The sequence below is a fragment of the Leucopleurus acutus genome (genome assembly GCF_964270905.1).
Source record: "Leucopleurus acutus genome assembly, chromosome: 14".
Classification (NCBI taxonomy): domain Eukaryota; kingdom Metazoa; phylum Chordata; class Mammalia; order Artiodactyla; family Delphinidae; genus Leucopleurus; species Leucopleurus acutus.
In genome coordinates this window covers 69,364,852-69,388,581 of record NC_139156.1, presented here as the reverse complement: position 1 = coordinate 69,388,581, position 23,730 = coordinate 69,364,852, and the positions used below count along the sequence as shown (strand labels likewise).

General features: G+C 35.9%; 1 protein-coding gene across 5 annotated transcripts in view; it reads right to left on the bottom strand.

Annotated features, from left to right (window-relative positions):
• The window catches only part of JMJD1C (jumonji domain containing 1C), a 309,407-nt gene that overhangs the window by 21,923 nt on the left and 263,754 nt on the right, over positions 1 to 23,730 (bottom strand). For all 5 annotated transcript variants that reach the window (XM_082854703.1, XM_082854704.1, XM_082854700.1 and 2 more), the window contains exons 5-15: positions 21,992 to 22,116; positions 20,332 to 20,475; positions 20,048 to 20,234; positions 18,248 to 19,932; positions 15,587 to 15,759; positions 13,113 to 15,322; positions 7,940 to 8,141; positions 4,983 to 5,197; positions 3,906 to 4,058; positions 1,252 to 1,341; positions 148 to 275 (exon numbers count right to left, since the gene is read on the bottom strand). In XM_082854703.1, the coding sequence (XP_082710829.1) occupies positions 148 to 275; positions 1,252 to 1,341; positions 3,906 to 4,058; positions 4,983 to 5,197; positions 7,940 to 8,141; positions 13,113 to 15,322; positions 15,587 to 15,759; positions 18,248 to 19,932; positions 20,048 to 20,234; positions 20,332 to 20,475; positions 21,992 to 22,116 (5,312 nt within the window). The remainder of the gene's footprint in view (positions 1 to 147; positions 276 to 1,251; positions 1,342 to 3,905; positions 4,059 to 4,982; positions 5,198 to 7,939; positions 8,142 to 13,112; positions 15,323 to 15,586; positions 15,760 to 18,247; positions 19,933 to 20,047; positions 20,235 to 20,331; positions 20,476 to 21,991; positions 22,117 to 23,730) is intronic.

The window sequence follows — 23,730 nt, the reverse complement described above, 5'->3', positions numbered from 1 at the left end:
TCTTCAATTATTCAGAGTTAAAAAATAGAGGTTACATTTATACAGTAACACAGGAAACGTAATTTATAAAACACAGGTCCTAAATTGGATGTCAAATATCAAAGATGATTAACCATGAATTTTATTTGAATAGAGATTTTTACTCACTTGAGACACGCCATTCATAGCAGAAAAATTTCCAACTTGTATATTCTGTTTGTTAGTACAATGACAATGGGATTTAATACCATATTTTTCTCTAAGAGTGTGCATCGCATCTAGAAGATCTGTCAAAACTACAAAATATGATGGTTAATAAAAAGATCATCACTAGTTGTTAAGATTATAAAAATTTTTTCTTTTTCTTGTGGAGGTTTTCTGTCCCTTTTCAACTTTTCTTCCATTTTTTCCTTCATCCCTTCCATCTATTTCAGGTTTGATCATTCAACCAAATTCATGTTCTCTATTCTTTTCTTTTACCTCTATAATTAAAAATCATTATGCTCAAAAAAACAAAAGTAGAATAACCTGTAATAAATACATCTAATATGCTTTTTCATTACACTCTGGTCTCCCCGCCCCACGACCCCCCTTTCTCTGGCTGCGTGGTGTGGCTTGTGGGATCTTAGTTCCCCGTCTAGGGGTCAAACCTGTGCCCCCTGCAGTGGAAGCGTGGAGTCCTAACCACTGGACTGCCAGAGAATTCCCAGTTTTCCCCTTCTAAAATGGTTCCTCTAAGGCTTTCTTCATCACTGGGTCTGGGCTTATCCTGCTAACTTTATTACACAGAGGATTCTAAGAACAGAGCAATAGCAATTCAAGATTACATAAACCTTACCACTTCTTTCTACTACTATTGACATACTTCTAAGTAATCTGGAACAACAAAGACCTGTTACACTACTAAGTCAATAATGTATATTTAGGGCTTCCCTGGTGGCTCAGTGGTTAAGAATCCGCCCGCCAGTGCAGGGGACACGGATTCGAGCCCTGGCCCGGGAAGATCCCACATGTCGCGGAACAACTAAGCCCAAGTGCCACAACTACTGAGCCTGCGCTCTAGAGCCCGTGAGCCACAACTACTGAGCCCGAGTGCCACAAGTACTGAAGCCTGCGTGCCTAGAGCCTGTGCTGTGCAACAAGAGAAGCCACTGCAATGAGAAGCCTGTGCACTGTAACCCAGAGTAGCCCCCACTCGCCACAACTAGAGAAAGCCTGCACACAGCAACGAAGACCCAATGTAGCCAAAAAATAATGTATATTTATACTTACCAGAACCAGGTATAATTTGAGTTGGCATTAAATGTTTGTGATCATGAGGCTGTCCCTTCACACACTTCATCCAAGCATACAGTTCTTTATCTGTAAGATAGTAACATATGTACTTTTATATTAGTCATGGTTTTAGAATTATAAAATTGATGGCTTACATATAAAGAGTTTAGCAATTATGTAAAATGTCAATGGTAGGTTTCATATGTTTGCTTCTTAAAAAAACAGTTCCAGTCTTCTGAGAATTTTATAAAAACATGATACAAAACAGATACAATGTTACTAGCCTTTTCTAAAATGACCATTCTTTAGTCTCATTAATGTATTAGTCACCTCAATCTTCCCTGTAGCTAATTTTTTACTCTTAACTATTTGTGCCAAACAGGGCTTTTGCCTGATCTTAGCACATTAGACTCATAAGTTTGAGCTACTGCCAACTCATTTTTTTCTAATGGGTCAAAGACACGAACTGTCACAAGACATGTGAAAAGCCTCAACTTGATAAGACAGTATTTAATTGCTATTACTGCAATAAGGCTCCATACCTGGAAGAGTCGATGTATTAAGGCATAGCATGAGGCATATCATACAAAGGAAAAATATTCAATACCTCGATCTCAAGGACATCTTCTTCTATAAATTTAATGATATAGATAACTACTTATCTATGACGTGGCTGTAAGAGCTTCAGTAAGTATCAAAAAGGTCATTAAATTCAGCATAAAAAAATCTAGAACTATTTCATGAAAAGTTTCAGAGGAAATAAAATTCAAATCTAGCCTAAAACTGGTTTTCTTTAAAAGCGTTCTGACTTTCCCTACAAAACCTACATAGTAACTTGTAAATGTTCTCTAACTAGTTATATTTTAGACACTAGGTTTAGTTACCACTATATGAAGCTATAACCTAGTCAATGTGAGCTTATTACAATATTTATCAGTGAAATAAGAATATATATATATATATAAAACATAGAATACAACTCAAGGCATATAGGTTATACTTAAAAAAACAATATGGTGACTGACAGGCTATACTTTAAAAATTAACAGTACTATGAAAACTGACAGCAACACAACTATTAGGTTTATTATGCATACCCTATCTTGTTTAAAAAAGAAGTCATGCTTATATATGCATACAATATAACAAAATATAATACATTAAAATTAATTTCTTTTTAATTTGGCAAAGGGAAAATGAAAGTAACATAGAACCAGTAAAAAGGAATGAAGTTTTATAACACTGCAGCTAGTTCTTCTATCAACCAAAAATATCCAAATAGATTTTTAGGGTTTTGAAGATATTTAACTGCCTAAAATGCATTCCTTATTATGGTTTTACATTTTACTCATGTATCTCTTGCATATCACAGAAACAACTAGCTGTAGATGCTCTCCCGCTTGCTCAAGTCTCTTTGGTAAACGCTGGGTATACAAGAAAAAGGGTTAGAAAGAGCCAAGTTTTAGTAATCCTATCAGTGGAAAAGATACTGATGGCTAAATCATGGTTCATCTATCTGACATACTACTTTGAAAAAGAGCTGCCTGGAATGAAAATGACATTCACTGTTTTTAGATACTGAATAGCCTATCACTAAACATGGTTTTACTTCTAATACTTCCACAGTTTGAATCCTCTCATTAAGACTTTACCCCCCCAAACCTTCAGGTTACCAGTATTTACGTAAGCAACTTCCTTAACTGCCTTGGATGAACTTCTTCTAAAACACTTGTACCATGACAAAAGGTACAGTTAGTTACTTTCTTTTTAAACTCTCATCTTCCAAATGTATTAACATGAAGAACACTGTTTTGTGCCATTTTACTTCTCTAGAAATTAGAAATAATCATTTCAAAGGATGTTTTCATATATAATAAAGACTTCTTCATTTTCTAACTAGTGGATAAATGGTGCTAGCGGTAGCATATTCTTGAACATTTGGATTTAAACTTTATGGACCAATTTTTAGAAAAATCAATTCACCCTAGTTAAGTATGCAATTGTGACTTATGTGCTTGACTGTATAATTAACAGCTTCTGGGGCTTCCCTGGTGGCGGAGTGGTTGAGAATCTGCCTGCTAATGCAGGGTACACGGGTTCGAGCCCTGGTCTGGGAGGATTCCACATGCCGCGGAGCAACTAGGCCTGTGAGCCACAACCACTGAGCCTGCGCGTCTGGAGCCTGTGCTCCGCAACAAGAGAGGCCGCGATAGGGAAGGGCCCATGCACCGCGATGAAGAGTGGCCCCCGCTTGCCACAACTAGAGAAAGCCCTCGCACAGAAACGAAGACCCAACACAGCCAAAATAAATAAATTAACAGGTTCTATAAGACACTTCAGGCTGTGACACAGTGGAATCTGAAAGCTGCAAAGCCTAACCTAAATTTGGGCTGCATTAATCTGATTGAGATGAGAGAGTGGATCTACTAATCAGGCTAAAAAGATGTAGATGCAGTTTTATTGTAGAAAATCTGGCTATTTTAATAAACTGTGGTTAACTCCTCCTTTTTTAAACATAAGCTTCATAAAACTTCCTTAATGTAATATATTCATAATTAAGGAAGGTAGGGAAAAAACTCACCTAATTCATCTAATTTTCCAGATGAGTGGTCCTAAAAAAAAATTTCAATTTATACGAAGTTACAACTAACCTCTAGAACTCTTCCTTTCCTTTGCCTTGTAACAATCTAAGCAGACCACAAATCCACATTTTTGACAAACCCAATGAATGTTAAACAATGTTGCTTCACACGCATCACACATCTCCCGGACTCCTCTCACTGCTCTTTTCCAGGCAATTTTGGCTGAAATACAGGGAAATAAAAATTTAAAGGCAAACATGCTCTCTTCCATACAATTTTCACTGAAATGCACAAAAACAAAAATTTAAAGGCGAACCAAAAACTTTGAAGGATTTATTAATTAACAATCAATAGCAGATTTCTCGATGTAACTAGTAATTCTCTTCAGAAGACTTACATCTAATGGAGGGTTTCTCAATCCTGGCGCCCTTGATATTTGGATGAATAATTCTCTTTTGTGGGTGGCTACCCTGCGCAGTGGCATCTGGGGCTCCACCTATAGATGCTAATTCTCTATACCCCCAACACCTTTCAGTTATGCAACCAAAAATGTCTTGAGTCATTGCAAAATGTCCCCTGGGGGACAAACTACTGACTTAAGGGATGGGAAGGAAAAGAAGCTAACATTTTGAGCACCTAGTATGTTAGGTGCTTTACTTAGTAAATATAACATAACTACTTTAAAAACAAACCTACGATGTAGTTATCATTCCCATTTCATACAGTTAAACAAGGAATAAAGTTGAGATACAAATGTAAGTCTATCTAACTCCAAAGACTGTGATGAATCACACGAGATAAAAAGCTTAAATAATTGGGATGGATTATGTCTTTATATGGCAAATGCTGAAGTTTCCCAATTTCACATCCAAAGTGTCTATTGTGCTCAGTTATGTCATAATGGCAGAAATACCAAAATGCTATTGTAATTTCACAAATTGCTAACCCAATTCAACCTCAGTTGGAAAATATGTTAGCTTAATTACATATAGGTACATTTGCACATAAAAGTGTCGTTATCAAAATTAAAAGTAAACAAGCCTAGGTAAGATTAAGGACTTCTCCCACAGATAAAACATATTCCAAAGAGAAATTCTTAAAATAAAATGTGAATAGTTGCATGTTCTAAGTATTTAACTTCCTTACCATCCTTTTTCACCCAGGACAAAGCTGTTTTTTCAGATGTTACTAACTGACAGAACTTATCACCTATTATATCCAAGATGTATTTTGAAGTTTCTATGTCTACTTCATCATCTTCATAATTTTCATGTGTCCATAGACTCATAGCTTCATCATCATATTGGTCAGGAGAAGAGAAGCCATCTATTCTAACCACTCCATTTTTACTAAAAGACAATCTGAAACATTAAAACATAAAAGCATTAGATAACAAGACAGAAGTCCAGGTTTTAAAAGCTGTAAATGTATAATTAATTTATATTTTTATATTACATTATAAATATATAAATTTACAATTAAAAAACATGAAAATGGAGTGGTTGTTTATATATACAAACTTTATTAATAAAATTTAAACAACTTTTGACTCCCATAGTGCTACACAAATGGGAATGCAGTGGCACCAATTTTAGGTAAAATCTTATTTCTTGAAATAACCTATCACTTATACTTAACTATTTAACTCCAGTCAAATGGAAACTGTCCAAGTGTTTCATGAGGAAAAGAGTTAAAATGTTGGCCGAATGCTGCCTTGAGCAATGCACTTATTTTACACATAATCTAAGCCAGCACCCTCTAAAGTTGAAAATACCATAAATCACCTTAAGACTCACTGAGATTTAAAAAAAAAAAAAAGCTAAATTAAAAAATACATTTTCTTGGGCTTCCCTGGTGGCGCAGTGGTTAAGAATCTGCATGCCAATGCAGGAGACACCGGTTCAAGCCCTGGTCCAGGATGATCCCACATGCCGCGGAGCAATGAAGCCCGTGTGCCACAACTACTGAAGCCTGCGCGCCTAGAGCCTGTGCTCTGCGACAAGAGAAGCCACCGCAATGAGAAGCCTGCACACCGCAACAAAGAGTAGCCCCCGCTCGCTGCAACTAGAGAAAGCCTGTGCGTAGCAACGAAGACCCAATGCAGCCAAAAATAAATAAAAAACAAAAAAAACCCATCTTCCTCACTAATTAAAATGACACTTCATTGACATGATTTGGAGGAACAAGATTGAAATTCTTAATAGTATATTAGGAACTCAATTACTGTGCTTACTTCCTTCTCTTACTTCTGATATTCAATTCATGTAACCACTCAATTCAGAGAGGTTTGAGGTAAACGGAAGAAAAATTGCCATTCTCCTACAGGCTGACGGTTACTTCTCGACTGTCTTTGAACTTACTCTTTACTCTCAAAGAGGGGATATCAGAAGTACATTACAAATCAGCCTGTATTTTTCAAATGGACAATACCAACAACATTCCTTTTACCACTTCTTCCTATACCTTTATTACCTTTCCCTCTTTTTTCTTAAAAAAAAAAAATTTCTCCTTTCATGACAACCCATCATCTTATTTCAGCTTTGTATTATGTCTACCTTTCCTTCCTTAAAACTTTTCCAAACATTTTCTTATCTCTTCAAACCTACTTTCCTTCTGATTCCTTTTCCACCTTTCTGTACTTCCATGTGGACTACCTTCTATAGCTATTCTTTGAAGTTGTTTGTCCTTTGGGGATTGTTGGCTAGAAAAACCATGAAGTAAAGAAGAATGTTCTGTTTCTGCCAATACATATTTTTGGGGTCTCTACTGGGCCACCAGCATAGTACATTTATTTGTCACAGCAAAGTGCCTCGTAACTTCTTAGGAAGAAGATGATGATGATTAGAAAAATAATTGCAGGCAGCATCATAGGTGTATTCCATATACATGCTTGGTACTATGCTAAGAACTCTGTGTACTTTGTTCTCATTTCATCGTCATGAAATCTCTGTGAGGTAGGTACCATATCATTCATATTATACAGATGAGACAGGCTTAGCTGTAGTCCTACTACAGTTAATAAAGTCACACAGGAACTAAGGACAGAGCTGGAACCAAAATCCAGGAATGACTGATGCTAGAATCTGAGAAATTAACTAGTTTCTACTGTCTGGGTTACCGGAGAAGCCCATAACAACTATTAAGTTGTTTTTATATTTACCACAAAACCTGTGAAATGTGACGTGCTACTAACAAATCCTTCTTGTCATTTTATAACTCATATTTTTATAGCTACATATATTTAACAAAAGTATAGGTATCTATACGCCAATAAAAATTAAAATAAAAACAAAATTTTAAAAAAACCCAAAATGGGCTTCCCTGGTGGTGCAGTGATCAAGAATCCACCTGCCAATGCAGGGGACACGGGTTCGAGCCCTGGTCCGGGAAGATCCCACGTGCTGCAGAGCAACTAAGCCCGTGCGCCACAACTACTGAGCCTGTGCTCTAGAGCCCGCGAGCCATAACTACTCAAGCCCGCACGCTTAGAGCCTGTGCTCTGCAACAAGAGAAGCCACCGCAATGAGAAGCCTGCGCACTGCAATGAAGATTAACCCCTGCTCACCACAACTAGAGAAGGCCGGCACGCAGCAACAAAGACCCAATGCAGCCAAAAATAAATAAATTAAAAAAAAACCAAAACAAAACCCTAAGTATGGGTATCTGTAATGCAACATTACATTAAACTTTAGTTTAATGCCTAGATTGTTTACCCAGATTTATAGACTTTTATTGTGGCTAATGCACAGATATAAATGTGACATTGTTTTGTTTTACATAAATAAAAAAAACCTTAAACTGCTGTTTCCCATAATTTAGAAAAAATACTAACATTTTCTCATTAAGGAATAATAAATCTCTTAGAAGAGAAAGGTCATATGAAAACAAGTAGCAGTGTGAATATGAATTTAGTCTAACAGTTAAACCTATTGTTAAATTTGACACACAAAAAGTTTAGTGTCTTTTTATAATGCTTTTTATAATGCTTCAGAAACACAGAGGCTCAAAGCCTCATTCCCACCTCCAAAAAACCCTCAGAATGACAGTACAATTTCCAATATCCTATCACCATATTTTCCCCCAATTACCTATTTTCAACTTACCGTCTAAAGTAGTAAAATCTACAAAACACTGGTGAGTGAGTGAGTTCTTCTCCCTTCTTACTCCGAATAAGTCTACATTCTCGGCACTTTTGCAAATTAGGCCCTATCTCACAGCAGGAGTCATCCTGTAAAAAGGATTCCCCAGTTTGCTTCAGCTTCTTGACTTTACGCCAGTCTTTTAATACTGAACGAGGGATGCCAGCTGTAAAAGCAGTAGGAAAGTATTAGCAAGATTATAACTTTTTAGAAAGGTAAACTCCTTGAGATAATATTCAAATCAATTAAAGATCACTGAGAATAAAGGCAAAAAAAAACCCAGTTCAAGTCAATTATACAACTGTCATCATATATTGAGATTGTAGAAAAGAGATTATATTATAGTTCAAGGTACTCATTAATAACTAAAAAGTCCATAGCAGCATTTCTATTTACTATTCTACTAACCAAATGAACTCTTAATGTCAGCATAATGGAAATGCAGATGTAAGTAAATGTTCCAGCTGACTGAAATCTTCACATACTCAATATTCATATTTGTACAGTAGCAAACATGATAATCATTCATTTTCTTTGTAAATCTATAGATAAAAATGCAGCTCTTCTACACAGAAATTTGTTATATGTAGGAGGAGGCTCTTTTAAGATGCACAGGAAGGACCTAAAGACCAAAAGTTAATACTTCTAGAAACTACAGGCTAGTTTCAATATATTTATATTGTTTTGAAATACTTAATCTGATTCTCCAAAGGTAAATGTGGATTGAGACAAATTTCGATTTTATCACACTATATTTGTGGGAAGAGGAGCTAAGATTTTTCTCCTAATATCTCTCCCTTATTATAATGCCCTCCATTTGGTATCAATATTTGATAGAAGCAGTATCTTTTAGAAAAATCAAAGGGTTTGAAGGATGTAAAAGAAAACAGCCAATATTAACCTGCCTGTCTTTATTGATGGTATAAAGAAAAAAGGCATCAGAGAAGTCTAAAGAAAAACAAAACTCAAACGCACTATACAATTTAATACTTGCAGGAAAAAAATTAATGTATTTACTATACTCTGCATCATTGCTCCATCACGTGCATTAACTTGAACTTAATTGTTGTAATAACACGGGCTCAAGTAATCAGTCATCTATAGAGCAGCAAGAACTCAAAACATTATATTGTGCATACGTTAAATGTAGCCTATTCAATTTTTAAAAATATATTCACTTAAAAGCACGTTGGGACAAGCAAGTATTTGTTGACACCTATCAGTGTACTCACACTGCCCATACTTATGTAGCTATATGCCAGACCTGAGATTTACATAGTTTGTTATTTCTATCATGTTGAATGAATAAATTGTATTTCCTACCCTTGTGTTTACTAATCATACCCATTTTGCCAATCAGAGGCAGTTCAAATGTTCTCCTGAGATTATATAATTCTTGCAGAAGATACAGCAGAACTCTTGTTCTGAGCTCTCACTGTCAACTTACCTGTTGATAGCATACGTAGTACAATCACAGCAAGATCACATACATCTTAACACAGGAAGTGCGCTGTGTTTAAATTCCAGGGTGGCCCATTTGAAATAGGTTCCAGTTATTAAGCACTTCTATGACTGCTGCCTGATTCTTTTACAATTACATGTTCTCTCCTCTTCTTTCTCTAATTTAGGGCAAGGAGCCATTTGGCTTAATCCACTAGAGAAACATGTATGTGGGCACACATACCACTTATGGAATAAAAATGTTTCCAGAAGGCTTGTGTAAAATGTTTGTTATTTCCTCCACTGTGTATAAGACACGTTTCTCCTATGAACTGTATAAAAAATTCAGAGCTTCTTGAAGTCAGAATGAACAACAGTAGTACATTGCTGATAAATCTTTATTTGTTATATTACTTCCAATCATTTATTTACTTTTTTATCTATTACACTAGAATAAACTAAATGAAATCTTTCTATTTAGACTAGAAAACGACCATTAACCAATATGCTTTTACATTCCAGACAATGGAACAGTTCCAAGAGTATGGATAACCATACTACTGTGAACAATTTAAATAGTATTATTAAGAAAGAACCAGGCATTTCAAAGCAACTCTCAGTTCTGTGACATGAAATGGACACTTAGACCTTTTTTTTAAATGAATGAATAAATTATAAAGATATGAAGGTCCAGGTCATGTAGACTGTTTTTGATATTATGTTTTTTGCTTCTAGACTAGGCCAAACATGACTATGCCTAACTTCTTTTATGAATTTTACTGTAATATTATTTGTACAATAAATAAAATAAAACTCCATTTTTCAATTCTATATATATAATTTACTGGTAACATCTAAAATCTAAAAGTTTGAGATTTAGACACTTAGTCAACGAAAAATACCTAACTCAATGGATATTTCTTCTTCCTTTATACCAGAAGAACATTTTCAACCTTAGTTCTCTATCAGTAAATCCTCAAAGCAGCTGCTCTAGCAACAGAAAACTGAGGAAGAAAATAAGAGAAAAATACATGCTAACCTTTAACCTCTGATATGCCTTCACCTTAAAAATATTTTTTGAGATATAGAAATGAACTCTGCTAACAGTTAAACCACTGATTTTGTGTGTCACAGGACTTACATTTAAATCTGATGGGAAATTTCAGTACATAAAATGATGTAAAAAACTAGTCGTGAAAAAGCATCCAACTTTTAATTATCAGTAACAAAAGGCAGCAGATATGAAGATTTTCTAAAACAGCAGATAAAGCAAATTCTATTGTACCTGGCTTTAGAATGTACTAAAAACTATGATATGCGTATTTGTGTAATAATTATACATGTATAATAGTCTATGCAATCATATTACATTCTTTAAGTGCAGACTTAACTCTTTTCGATTGACTATGACTGATGACAACCCCATTGAACATTAAAAGGATAACGATCATATTTAATCCATGAGGGAGATAATCCACTCAGGTTTAGAACTTATGAACTCCCAATTTAGAGAACTTTTCTAAATAGCCCAGAACAAAAGCAAGTCAACTCTGCCCATAATTAATAGATGGCATTTAATAGTCACTTAATATTACTTTGGACTTGGGAGTAAATGGGACTTAAAATAGCCTGTCTGATGCTAAATGTTATTCACTATGTAGGGGAGATTTGACTAAGCATTACAACTTGGAGGGGGAAGTGCTGATTCCAGTCTTTGTCTTAAAACCTACTTGGGAACATGTACATACACAGTCTCAAAACGAAAACAGAATATGTACTTCATTAAGAGTTAATTTTATAAATTTAACTTCTCAAGAATATTCTAAGTGTTAAAAGCTGGAAGAGTCCTATTTCTGTTTTCTGTAAGTTTAACTCCAGTATTTGAATACTCGACACCAAAAGAAATGTTTTGTGAAACAAAAGAGAAACAATTATTGACCACACTAAGCTTCTTGAATTCACTGGGGAAGTAAGCAGAACACATTACAACACAGTATGCAATCCAACACTCAAATAAATGGCACGTATCCTGTATCCTTCGTTGTCAATCTCCCTCTTTCTTTCTTCTTACTATGTTTGCATTTCAGTCTGTCAGCCTGTCTCTAGTTGAGCTTGTTTTCCTTTGTTCTTTCACTTTCTGACTGTCCTTTTCTATGATTCCATCCTCCTGTTTTTCTCTCCTTCACTTTGCCTCTGGTTTCCACACAGGCATGTGGGAAAAACCTCATTCAGTAAAAAGGCCCAAGTAAGAGCCTTCAAGCATCCAAATGCTTGTTACAGTACGTCTTGAATGTCCACATTGTCAGATATTTCATATATTGTATGTGGATGAATACATGGATATAGTGAAACTATTAACTGCTTTCTGCCTTGTGCAACATACCTAAAAAAAAATAAGCAAACTGAGAAAAACTACTTCTAGAGTAAAAACATACAGAAATACTTTATAGTGAATATTACTGGCAAGTATCACTTATTCTGCCCTGTTGCAGCCACAAATGAAATATAAATATTATCAGTTTTGAAACTTTTACTTATTATGTAAGTTCTTCTTGAATATAGAAATGAACAAACAAAACCACCAATCCCGTTTATTTAGCTTTTACCCACTGTTAAGGACTGCTTGAATGAGTAGCATTATTAGTTAAATAGAAGGTAATTTCATTGTTTTCTTTTCTTTCTTTCTTTCTTTTTTTTAAGTTTTCAATTTTTCTCCAGATGACAAAGGGTGAAATATGGGCTACATCCACACTACTTTGAAGTAGTTCTCTTCTAAAAGTGGGACTTCAAGGAAGGTTTTGTGAATAGGAATTCTTTTTCAACTATTATCTTGTTACAGGTAAATACCTAATACAGGCATACCTTGGAGATAGTGTGGGTTCAGTTTCAGACCACCACCATAAAGTACACAAATTTTCTTGTTTCCCAGTGCACATAAAAGTTAGGTTTACACTATAATGCAGTCTATTAAGTGTGCAACAGCATTATGTCTAAAAAACTATGCATGTACTTTAATTTAAAAATGGTTTATTGCTGAAAAAGGCTAACCAACATCTCAGCCTTCAGTGAGTTGTAGTCTTTTTTCAATAGTATGAGTCGTAATCTTTTTTCAATAGTAACATCAAAAGCCACTGATTACAGACCACCAAAACAAATATTATACCGTAACGATGGAAAAGTCTGAATTACCAAAATATGACAGAGACATGAAGTGAGCAAATGCTGTTGGAAAAATGGTGCCGACAGACTTTCCTGACACAGGGTTGCCGCAAACCTTCAATTTGTTTAAAAAAAAAAAAAAAAAAGACAATATCTGGAAAGCACAATAAAACAAGGTATGCCTGTATTAGAAATCCACTTTTAGTGTATAGCTATAACTGCCTTTTGACAATTTTTAGAAATGGTCAAAATTCTGAGTAACTACTAAATTACACACTGGGGTTTTGCCAACCTGAGTGCTATGTAAAAACATATTTCTACAAGTCTCTTGAAAATGGAGAAATATTGATAGGTCTTCTCTCATTTCCTCTTATAGGGTACTTGTAGAAATGAAGTCAATGAGCACATACATTACACCAGGGCATACAAATGAAGTCAAAGATGCCTTTAAGCTCTCTAAGTTTTAGAGAACACCATCATTATTGCAAGAACTTACAGCCCATTTTACTTGAGATAAAAAAGTAATTAATTTACTTACCACTATTATTGTTGCTCTGCAACTTCAATTTACTTTTTTCTTTGGCACTCCTGCTGAGAACCCCATTGGGTTTTAAATCTTCTTCTATTTCACCTTTTCTCTTCTGAAGATCATTTTGCTTCTTTTTGTAAGTTGGCTTAGGTTGCCTTTTAGTCCTTTGCTCTGATTTGCTTTCACTTTCGTCTGAATCTCCACTTTCAGAGCCAGATTCATAAGTTCGTTTGGCTTTTCTCCTATTGACTTTATCATCTTTTACAAATTTATCAACTATGATCTTACTATCTACACTATTTTGTAGATCATTCGATGTAGAGGCTATTAAATTGACAGAACATGGCTTAATAATTTCTGATACAGAATTCCCTGAATTTTCCATTTTATTAGTATTTTTATCTTCTTCTGAATGTCTTGTAAGCCAGGCCTTTTTCAGTTTAGTATGGTAGTTTGGTTGACTTGTCTGGGATGCTTGCCCATTTCCTACAGAGTTTGCTTTGTTAATTGTACTACAGACTACAGTGCTATCCAAGAGAGGGGAGGCTGAAGATGTCTGATTTTTCACAGCATTAGGCTCAGGCTCACTGACATTACTACTTTTATACTGAGCTGCAGCCAGTGCTGCCTTGTGCTTTTTTAAATGGATAAAATCAGTTGTGCCTGAGAACCCAGAGCTGGATTGAACAGCACTTCCTGTCTTACTACTGGCTGGTGTAACTGGAGCTGTCGTGCTGACCCTGCATTCTTGTGTTTGAGCCACTGAATGACTGACACTTTTCGAAGAGGTACATTCTAAAGATTTAGAGGCCAAAGTGGTATTTGATAAAGAGTAAATTATTTCTGAACCACCCCAGCTGGAAACACTGGTGGTAGTGGCAGCAGATGTGAATATATCCGTTTTGGTATTACACATTGTATTTACAGCAGACATGACTGAACTGGGAACACTGCCCTGTGAGACAGCCTGAAAGTTTTTTTCGGATTTTATGTGAGCACTGTCTGAATTCACACTTGGCAGAATGATTCTTCCACTCTCTCCAGCTTCTGCTGATTTGAGGCAATCTGTTTGATTTGCCCCAATTGAAGATCTTTCACTAACTCGATCTTTGGAAGCTAACTGCATTGCTGGCATGCTATCAAGTTTTGCACTAGAAGGTGGACGTACAATGACAGATGCCATAGCAGCCTGTGACTTTCCGCTGCTTTTCTCCACATGCCATTCAGCTTTCTCTTTGCTGAGGTTATTATTAGATTTCCACATTTCTGTCAAACTCTGTTCAGAAGAACTCTTAAAATTTGCCTGAGTGTCTTTAGGCTCAGGAATCAGAGTTGGAGGCTTTTGTGATTCTTGAACCTTCCCACCAGCATTTACAGGCATCACTGGAGTTAATGTTGGAGGGGAAAGGCTACTGTAGCTGCTTTCCTTTCTCTCCAGGCTATGATGGATTGGTGGGTGAAATACGGGTGCTCTATGTAAAGCAGGCATACTCCGGAGTGTATTTGTAGAAGAAACTGTCAAATGAGTAGGACTCCTACAATCATTTCTGAAAGTTGTTACTGAGTGAGAAGCAATTTGATGTGGAATATGTTCTGGTGCCTTGCCTACTAAACCTTCACTTTCCGGTTGGTGTTTAATCAAAGGTGGAGGCTTTGAAAGAGATGATATAAACGAAGTCAGAGTCTGAGGGTTAGCTGCTGCTGCTCCAAGGGTATTACTCTGTTTTTCAGTGTAAATATTTGAAACCTCTTTGGATGGGTATGACCTTGGTGGTTCATTGACTACACTATTAGACAATGTAGTGAAATAGTTACTTTGAGGCAAACTCTGAGGCACTGAATGCTTCATCTTATAAAGATCTGATACTGAACATTCTACATCTTTGTCTTGTTTGATGACATGGCTTTTAGGGCTAGAGGATGATGATGCTACTCTGGAATAATTATCTCTCTCACCCTCAAGCCCCTTGATTTTAGTTGTATAGGGAGCAACATCAATACTTTCTTGAAGGATTCGACGGTGCTCCTCCTTATATTTGTTTAATCTCTCTCCAGTCTCCTGGGGTGGTCTCTGTAACTGATTCAATACAGGATCCACAAAATGCCTATGCAAGTGACCATCTTTTCCCATCTGTGACCTATTTAGATCCAGGTCATTTTTGGCTGATGTGGATGCAACAGAACGCAATGGTTCAATAAAAGCTTTCCTCTCCAATTCTCTGCAAAGAAAATACACAAAGGTTTCTGTACACAGTTTTTCTCGTATAATACAAATATAGCTTCTATGCGTTACTATTCTATCATAAAAGTGAAACACGACTTTGCATGTGCTATAATATTATTAAGAAAATTAAAGGAATATAAAAACAGAAGAATAGTACTTATTACTCAGCCCAGTTTTAAGACATTTGTTAAAATTATCTATTTATAAACTGAATTAAGAAAAATTATAAAAGACAAGTTTTAAGCATTGGTGAACTTACTCTTTATGATGATCTACTAAACATTTTGTCAATGGTGGACTGGAATGTGCTGTAATTTTAAGAGGCCGATGAGGCTCTGCACTGGAAGGTCTGACAGGAATGTGACTAAGTAATCCAATACCATCTGCTGAGGTCACAGGGGTAGGCTGATGTAACCAAGGACTGGGAGAATTCTATCAAAAAAATTTTTTTAAATCATCCTTCAGTTACTAGAAAAAGCTAAACACAGTATCACAGCAGGACTTTAATAGTAGTATATTTATGAAGTATGTGACATACTAATATAGCAGTATATTTATTATTTTATGAGAAATATCCAGACAAATAAGTAACTAACAGAGTTATATGGATTTTTCCATATGATGAAAAAAATCAATCAGCATTAAAATAGTTATTTCCAGGGAATTCCCTGGCAGTCCAGTGGTTAGGACTCTGCACTTCCACTGCAGGGGGCATGGGTTTGATCCCTGGTTGGGGAATTAATATCCAGCATGCTGTGCGGTGTTGCCAAAAAAAAAAAAAGTTATTTCCAGAAATTTATTTACTGATTGCAGATCTTGAAATCATTGCCTTTAACTTACAAATGATGTACACAGAACCTAGCTTTTAAGATTTCCTAAGATTCTAACACCAAAAGACTATATGCTGCTAATAGAAAAAAACAGAAAACATGTTGCTAAAATACATTTCACCAGATTTCATCAAGTTTATTTGCCAATTTTTCTTGTCAAAAATAATTTGTCCCAGGCTTTCCTGGTGGCACAGTGGTTGAGAGTCCGCCTGCCGATGCAGGGGACACGGGTTCGTGCCCGGTCTGGGAAGATCCCACATGCCGCGGAGCGGCTGGGTCCGTGAGCCATGGCCGCTGAGCCTGCGCGTCTGGAGCCTGTGCTCCGCAATGGGAAAGGCCACAACGGTGAGAGGCCCGCGTACCGCAAAAAAATAATAATAATAAATAATAATAATTTCCCCAATGTCATAATTTATTTAGATTTGGCAGAAAATTACATTTTCAAGGCCCATTTGTACTCCATTTCACTATAAGCTATAGATGGACCATTAAACTTGGAGGTGCGGAGGTACAACCAAATTAATTTTTTTAATATCAACATGCTGCCTTTCTCATAGTGCGTATCTGGTGACATTGATCTCTATGTTGAGACTTACAACTATCTAATTACTTGCTTAAGAACTGTTTCTATACTATGACTCACTGAAATTCTTCCAGAAAATGCTTTGTTGAGTTATACTGTGTTGAATCAGATATTGGGAAAATACAGTCCTTTGGTTTTACCAAAGGGAATACATTTTACATCTCAAAATGATAATGTGAAAGCAATATGATATCACACCAAAGATATGCTGCTATAAAATTTCTTAGATTAAAAATATACACAAACCTCACACAAGAAAAAATATATATATATACATGTACATAGGATCATTCAAATATATGTTTAAAATAAGGTCTCAATTCTACAAGATCCAGAAATCTGAAGTTATACAGATTACAAGGGTACCTGTATATACCTATATACATACAACAGAATATTACTCAGCAAAAAAAGAAGGAAATCCTGTTACATGCTACAACATGGATGAACTTTGAGGACATTATGCTACATGAAATACTGTACGAGTCCACTCAAATGAAGTATCTAAAGCAGACAATCATAGAGACAGAAAGTAGAAAGGTGGGTGCCAAGAACTTAGGGGGAAGGGGAATTAGTGTTTCATGGGCAGAGTTTCAGTTTTGCAAGATGAAAGAGTTCTAGATATCTGTTGCATAACAATGTGAATATCCTTAACACTACTAAACTGTACACGTTAGAATGGTTAAATAAATTTAATGTTGTGGCTTTTACCACAATAAAATAAATAAAATGTGTTTTGAAAGATTCTGGGGAAAACCTGAAGAGCATCCTGGTCCACGCCAAGGATTAAGTTGCCTCCTAGAGTTTAACGGTGACACCCAATCCCCAGTTTTCAGAATGGGGCTGGTAATGCCCTCAACAACCATTTCTTAGCATGGAAATTAATCTGGCTGGAAAAACCACACAGCACATGAAGGAAGAAGAAAGAGCCCTGTCCCCCACCTTCAGCAATACTTTGTCAGGCAGAGAGACTCTCAGCCCCAACTTCACTCCCAAATACCAGGATTCTCCAGCCTCGGCACCCTTAAGAGAACTAGGGGCTTAGAGAGTCATAGCTTGTAGTATACATCAATATAATGTATCTAACTGGGAAACATAACAATTTGTCTTTTAAGAATAACTTGATTATACATATCAAGAGCCTTCCAATTTTACATAAATTTTATATCCAGAAGTTTCACTTCTAGGAATTTACCTGAGCAAAATAATTATGGATATATAATATAATTAGTTATGAAGACTAAGTATATAAGAAATAACTTAAGAGGTTTACTTCTTTAAATTGGCTTTTTAAAAAAATAAATAGGCTTTTCTGAGATTTTAGCTTTACAGTTCTAAAGTTACTAAGCATCAAAAGTTTCATCATAATTAGAAAAATAACTGTTTCAAAAATTCTAGCATATTTTATAATAAGAAATCTAAAAATTTAATGGGATACTGAAAAAAGCACTTGTACATATGTCGATTAATAAATATATGACATGAGGTAAACCACAGCTTAACTTACCCTCCTTAACGAAGATTCAGCATTAACTGCATTTTCTGGGTGAACCCACTTAGAAGAAGGCAGACCAAGTCCTGAGTATGCATGTGTTCCATTTGGATATTGCCAAATAATTGGATAAAGTCCAAGCTGATTATATGAAGCAGATGGGTGGGCTTGTCCAAGAAGATGAGGCGACTGGTGCTGTAACAACTGTTGCTGTTGCTGGTGTGCTAGTGCTAAGTGGCTCAAGCTGCTGGCATGAGCAGTCTCCAGTCGTGGGTGGCCACCGAGTAAGGAGGCAGTAGGCACTCCAGGTAACACAGCAGAAAGTAAGTGAGGGTGATGGACAGAATGGTGTGGACCACTAGTCAGAGGATGAGTGTTAATGGTAGGTAATGGAGTTTGACTGGATGATCCAGCCAGTAAGTGGGGTGCAGGACTTAAGGCAGGGTGATGGGTACCTGGATTTAAACACGTTCTATGGGATGAAGAATGAAGAGGAAAAGGATGCTGGCTTAAGAAAGGTGAAATGTGATTAGCTCCTGTATCTGACCCGACAAGTGCAGGATCTCTGTAAACTGTGAAATGCTCATTTTTATCAATGATAAGAGGGCTTTTTGTAGTTTCTAATGTACTGCCTCTAGTAGGAACCGGATGAAAGCTGCATCTTGATAACTCATGGTCTATCTTATTTGCCAGTCTTCTTTCACCAGCAGTTTGGCTGTTTGCAAAAGTGGGCTTAGACTTTACAGAATCAGGGGAATGGTTAATTTTAGGTTTAACAACTTCAGGTGAGGAACTGGATTTTGTCTTGTGAGCATCTACTGAAGTATTAAGTTTAGATTTTATAGTTTCTGGGGGTGGACTTCGCTTATGCAGCTTATCTTCTGTGACAGAAACTGCACTAAGAGAAGATATGTAAGAGACATACTGATTTCTCTCTTTTTCCATATTCGGGTTTTCATTTCCTGAAGAAGCATTCCTAACATTTGACTGGGTTAAATCTACTTTAACTACATCACTGACCCAGCTCTGGTCAGAATCTTGGTTTGCTGTTTCCAAGTATTTTGTATTTGTGACTGAATGTTTTGAATCACTAATGTTAGGATCCATTTTCTGAAGTGTCTGAAGGCCAAAGGTACTTGAGTTTTCCTGAGCCACCTTTTCCGTATTAGTGTCATTCGTAATGTCAATAACACATTTTGGTGTGGGTGGTCTGGATACAAACTTCTCCTTTGGTAATAATTCCACTGTGTGTGTTTTCTCCATATTGCGTTCCTGAAGAAGTAAATCATTAGAATTATGATCAGAAAGTGTGGCCTGTTCTGATGAACGGATGATCATTTTTTCTTGAATCTGAGAGTCAACGGACTTCTGTTTCTCTGTTTCTTCGTGTTTTTTATCTTCCTGTATTGGATCCCAGGGAGGCTGGCTACCTATTAGTGTCTCTTCTCCTGCCTTCTCATTATTCTGGGATTTTCCTTCTTCTCCATTTATCTTTGAAGTGTTTTTATTTTTCAACTCATGCTCTGGCTTCTGCTCTGAGGAATTATTTATTATTCTCTTATTTGAATTTTCTGAGTCACTGCTCTCAGAAAAGTCTGAAACATTGTCAGTTCGTAGTCTTTTCATATTTAGTTTCTTTTCATCCTCCTCAGGTTTCCTTCTTTTGTTCATCACCTGTTTGTTTTTACCTTTAGCATTTTCTATAAGATTTAAAAAAAGAACAGTTTTATCTTTCAAATTAATATTAAATAAGTATATTTTAAATGTATTTTTGTTTTATATGTTCTCATGCCCTTTAAAAAAGGTGGGTCCTACCTCCTCGTGCTATATAATCATATTTTTCCTCCTTCATCTTCTCTTCATCTGGTATACTGCTATCTGAGCCCTTCCTCTTATTTGGACGAATATTTCTTTGTTGCTGGTGTGAATTCTGTTTTGGTACAGCAGCTTGGGAGTTCATTGCTGGTCTGGGACTATTTGCTTGGGCACGTGTATAATGACCCTAAAAATAACCAATTAACAATGATTGTTCACTACCTGATCCTAAGTAATTTAAGGGAAAATATTTTACCATAATCCATCACTAACAACATACATACGTGAACAGTGTTGCTATTTTGACTGGCACGAGACCTTCGCCGTGATGTAATGCCAATATTTTCACCTTTTAACAAAGAGTGAACAACATCATCTAGAAAGGTCATTTGAACCATAGAAGGATCGACATTCTGTGGTTCTAGTACCTAATCCATGACACAAAACAAGAACAAAAATTAAATCCAATCAGCTAGCCAATGTGATATTAGGTACAATTTCTTTACTGAGTAGAGATGTTTAGAAATCAGCTTGAGATACTGTCAGACTTACAATAAATCAACTTTAACCATTAAAGATAAGGCTACTGTTTTACATGCTAACTAAAAATTAAAAAGCAAATACATCTATTGCAAGTATACCTTGCAGAACAAGGATTAGAGTTATTCAAGAGTATATTGACAAGTCATAAAATGTATTTCAAAAATAAAAAGTAATTTTCAAAAACAGCTGTAAAATAAAACAAGAAGGCAGAGCATGACAGGAATTCCCTGGCGGTCCAGTGGTTGGGACTTGGCGCTTTCACTGCTGGGGCCTAGGTTCAATCCCTGGTCGGGGAACTAAGATCCTGAAAGCTGCATGGTGCGGCCAAAAAAAAAAAAAAAAAGAAGGTAGAGCATGGGAAGCAGAAAAGGACAAAAATCATATAAATGAATAATAGTTTTAAAGACAGGTTAAAGAAAGAACTATTTTTAAAACTAAAGGCAATTTTGTGCTTCACTGAGAGGTCAAAGTTTGTTAGCTTTTAAGGAAAAAAATTAAATTAAATGATATAGTTTATTTAGCATTTCGACTAGAATTTTAACCAAAGCATCTGCATTTTTTTTAGAGGGGGTTCTCATTTATTCAGACACCCTCCACAATCCACTCAGGTAGGAAGGTGTAAATATCTATCTTCTGGGGGTAAATACAGTACAGCTTTAAAAGATTTGAAATTAAGACTTTCAGACTGTTAACTTAAAACTCCCTATGAAGGCTTCCCTTGTGGCACAGTGGTTGAGAGTCCGCCTGCCAATGCAGGGGACACGGGTTCGTGCCCCGGTCCGGGAAGATCCCACATGCCACGGAGCAGCTGGGCCCGTGAGCCATGGCCGCTAAGCCTGCGCGTCCGGAGCCTGTGCTCTGCAACGGGAGAGGCCACAACAGTGAAAGGCCTGCGTAATGCAAAAAAAAACAAAAAAAAAACCAAACTCCCTATGAAATTCTTAACATTCACCATATTCGCTATAAAACTTAAGGGAGCATCCCAACTCTGGAATTTGATGAAAAAGAACTTCAGTGTGCATTTAAGTTTTCATTCGTGAAAAGAAACCATTTGGGAAATATTTTTATTACTGGAGGGGCAGAAAAGCTGAGACTTTAAGAAAGTTTTAGCTGACCTACTGATAAAAAAAAAAAAAGACTAAACAAATAAGAGTTTGATGCCTCCATTTCAGGGACTGACTTTATCAGTGTTGAAATAAATTTGGCATCACTATCTCGCTGTGACCTCAAGTGAACTCTATGTAACATCAGACACATTTGTACTTATTAGGATTACATGACTGCACCTAGAGATGAAAATTATTTGGTGTCAACCTATTGATCCATTGCGGGGCGGGGGCAGAGGAGAGGCATGGAATATGTGAATTGTAACCATCTCTTTTCAAAAATTGGACTATTTACCTGATCATTCATAACGATCATGGTGCGAGTGAAGAGATCATGATGAGTAATTATGCCAGTAAACCACTGGGTGGCAGAGTCTTGTCTATATACTCTCACTCTGTATCCATTCAAGGAATAAGGACCTTAAAAAAAACACACATCATACATGATTGAGTTCATGGATGAAACGGAAAAGTAATTTGGAACTTGATGTATGAACCTTCTAGTTGCCAAAACTTTACCATAAGCAACTAAAAATTTTGATTCCGGTGACAGGAAAAGCTGCCAAAGTCTTAAAACATGCAGAGACTGTTAACCGAATTTATAAATACAATACTAAAATGCCATATTGGTGTACTTTTGGATTAAACTCACTTTTTAAAATGATATCTATATATGTATACACATATCCTTCAGAAAATAGGTAATAAGTAATAAAAGACATTTATCTATATATATTTAAATATGTCTTAAAACAAAAGAGAATGGAGATAAAAATTTCTTCAATTCACAGGTACTAAAATGGTATCAAATACTTGAAAGTTTAATAAGAACTGTGGAGGGGGGGCTCTGGTGCACCTTATTAGTATGATAGTGTTATACATTAACAATTTACAAAATGCTTTCACAATTTGCAGATGCTTATTCAATTTTTTTGAATCTTATTCAAAAACTCTCAGATATTTCCCTGTTTATAAAAATTAAGAAAGTGAGATTGATAGGTTAAATAAATTTTTAAGTGAAAGAGCTAGAACTGAATTTATTTTTCTGATTCCTAGATTGATGCCTTTTCTTCTACAGTTAAGACATTTAACATATCAATCAATGATTTAATGTTTGACTGTTTTAAAAAAAAATCTATGCTAATATCAGTCTAAAATATAAATCAAATAACACATCTGTAGAAAGTATTCCATATTACCTGTAAATCAAACACATTCATACCTGTAATCTATTATACAAACTATAGTCTTAGAATTTTTAACTATGGAAGAAAAAGACTCCAAATTACTTTTTCTGAATGTAATATAGAAATAGCTTATAGAATAACTCCAAATATGACCAATTTTCAATTCCCGTCAGCACACCATCTTAACTGTCTTGTTCTACCACCACACAGAACCTGGAGTCAGTCTCACGTAATTCTGCTTAGGATGGAAAGGATTACCGCCTTAATGATTTCACCTCTAAGAATATGACAAGGAAAAAAAAGTTACTTTAAAAAAATATTAGCCTGGCTTCTTCAATAAATAAATTGAAAGGAAAGGAAGAAAAAAGAGATAGATGGGTCATATCCACTAATCAATCTGTGGACATTTTTTGGATCCCAGGTTAAAAATAAATAAATAAAATAAAAATCAATCCTGTGAAGAATCAATGAAGACATTTATGAGACAAATGGAAACTTGAACCTGAGTATTCAGTATCTGGTATTAAGGAACTATTAATTTTTCAGCATAATAATGGTATGGTGGCTTTGCTTAAAAATAGAACACAGCAATGTCTGCAAATTGACAGAAATAAATGAGAGTACGGGTGGGGCAGAACCTACCAAGGTTTTATTTTACAGTTGTTGGAACCAGGGATAGAATATTTCCGGTGAACTTCCATGTGACTATTTCTCTGTATGCTTCAAATTCTCCATATTAAAAGTTTAAAAAATATCTAGCCTAGGAAGAATTTAATAAGTAGATCATCTGCTGCTATAAAAACCCATACAAAGAAAGGCAGCCACAACTGAGATTATCTCTATTAAT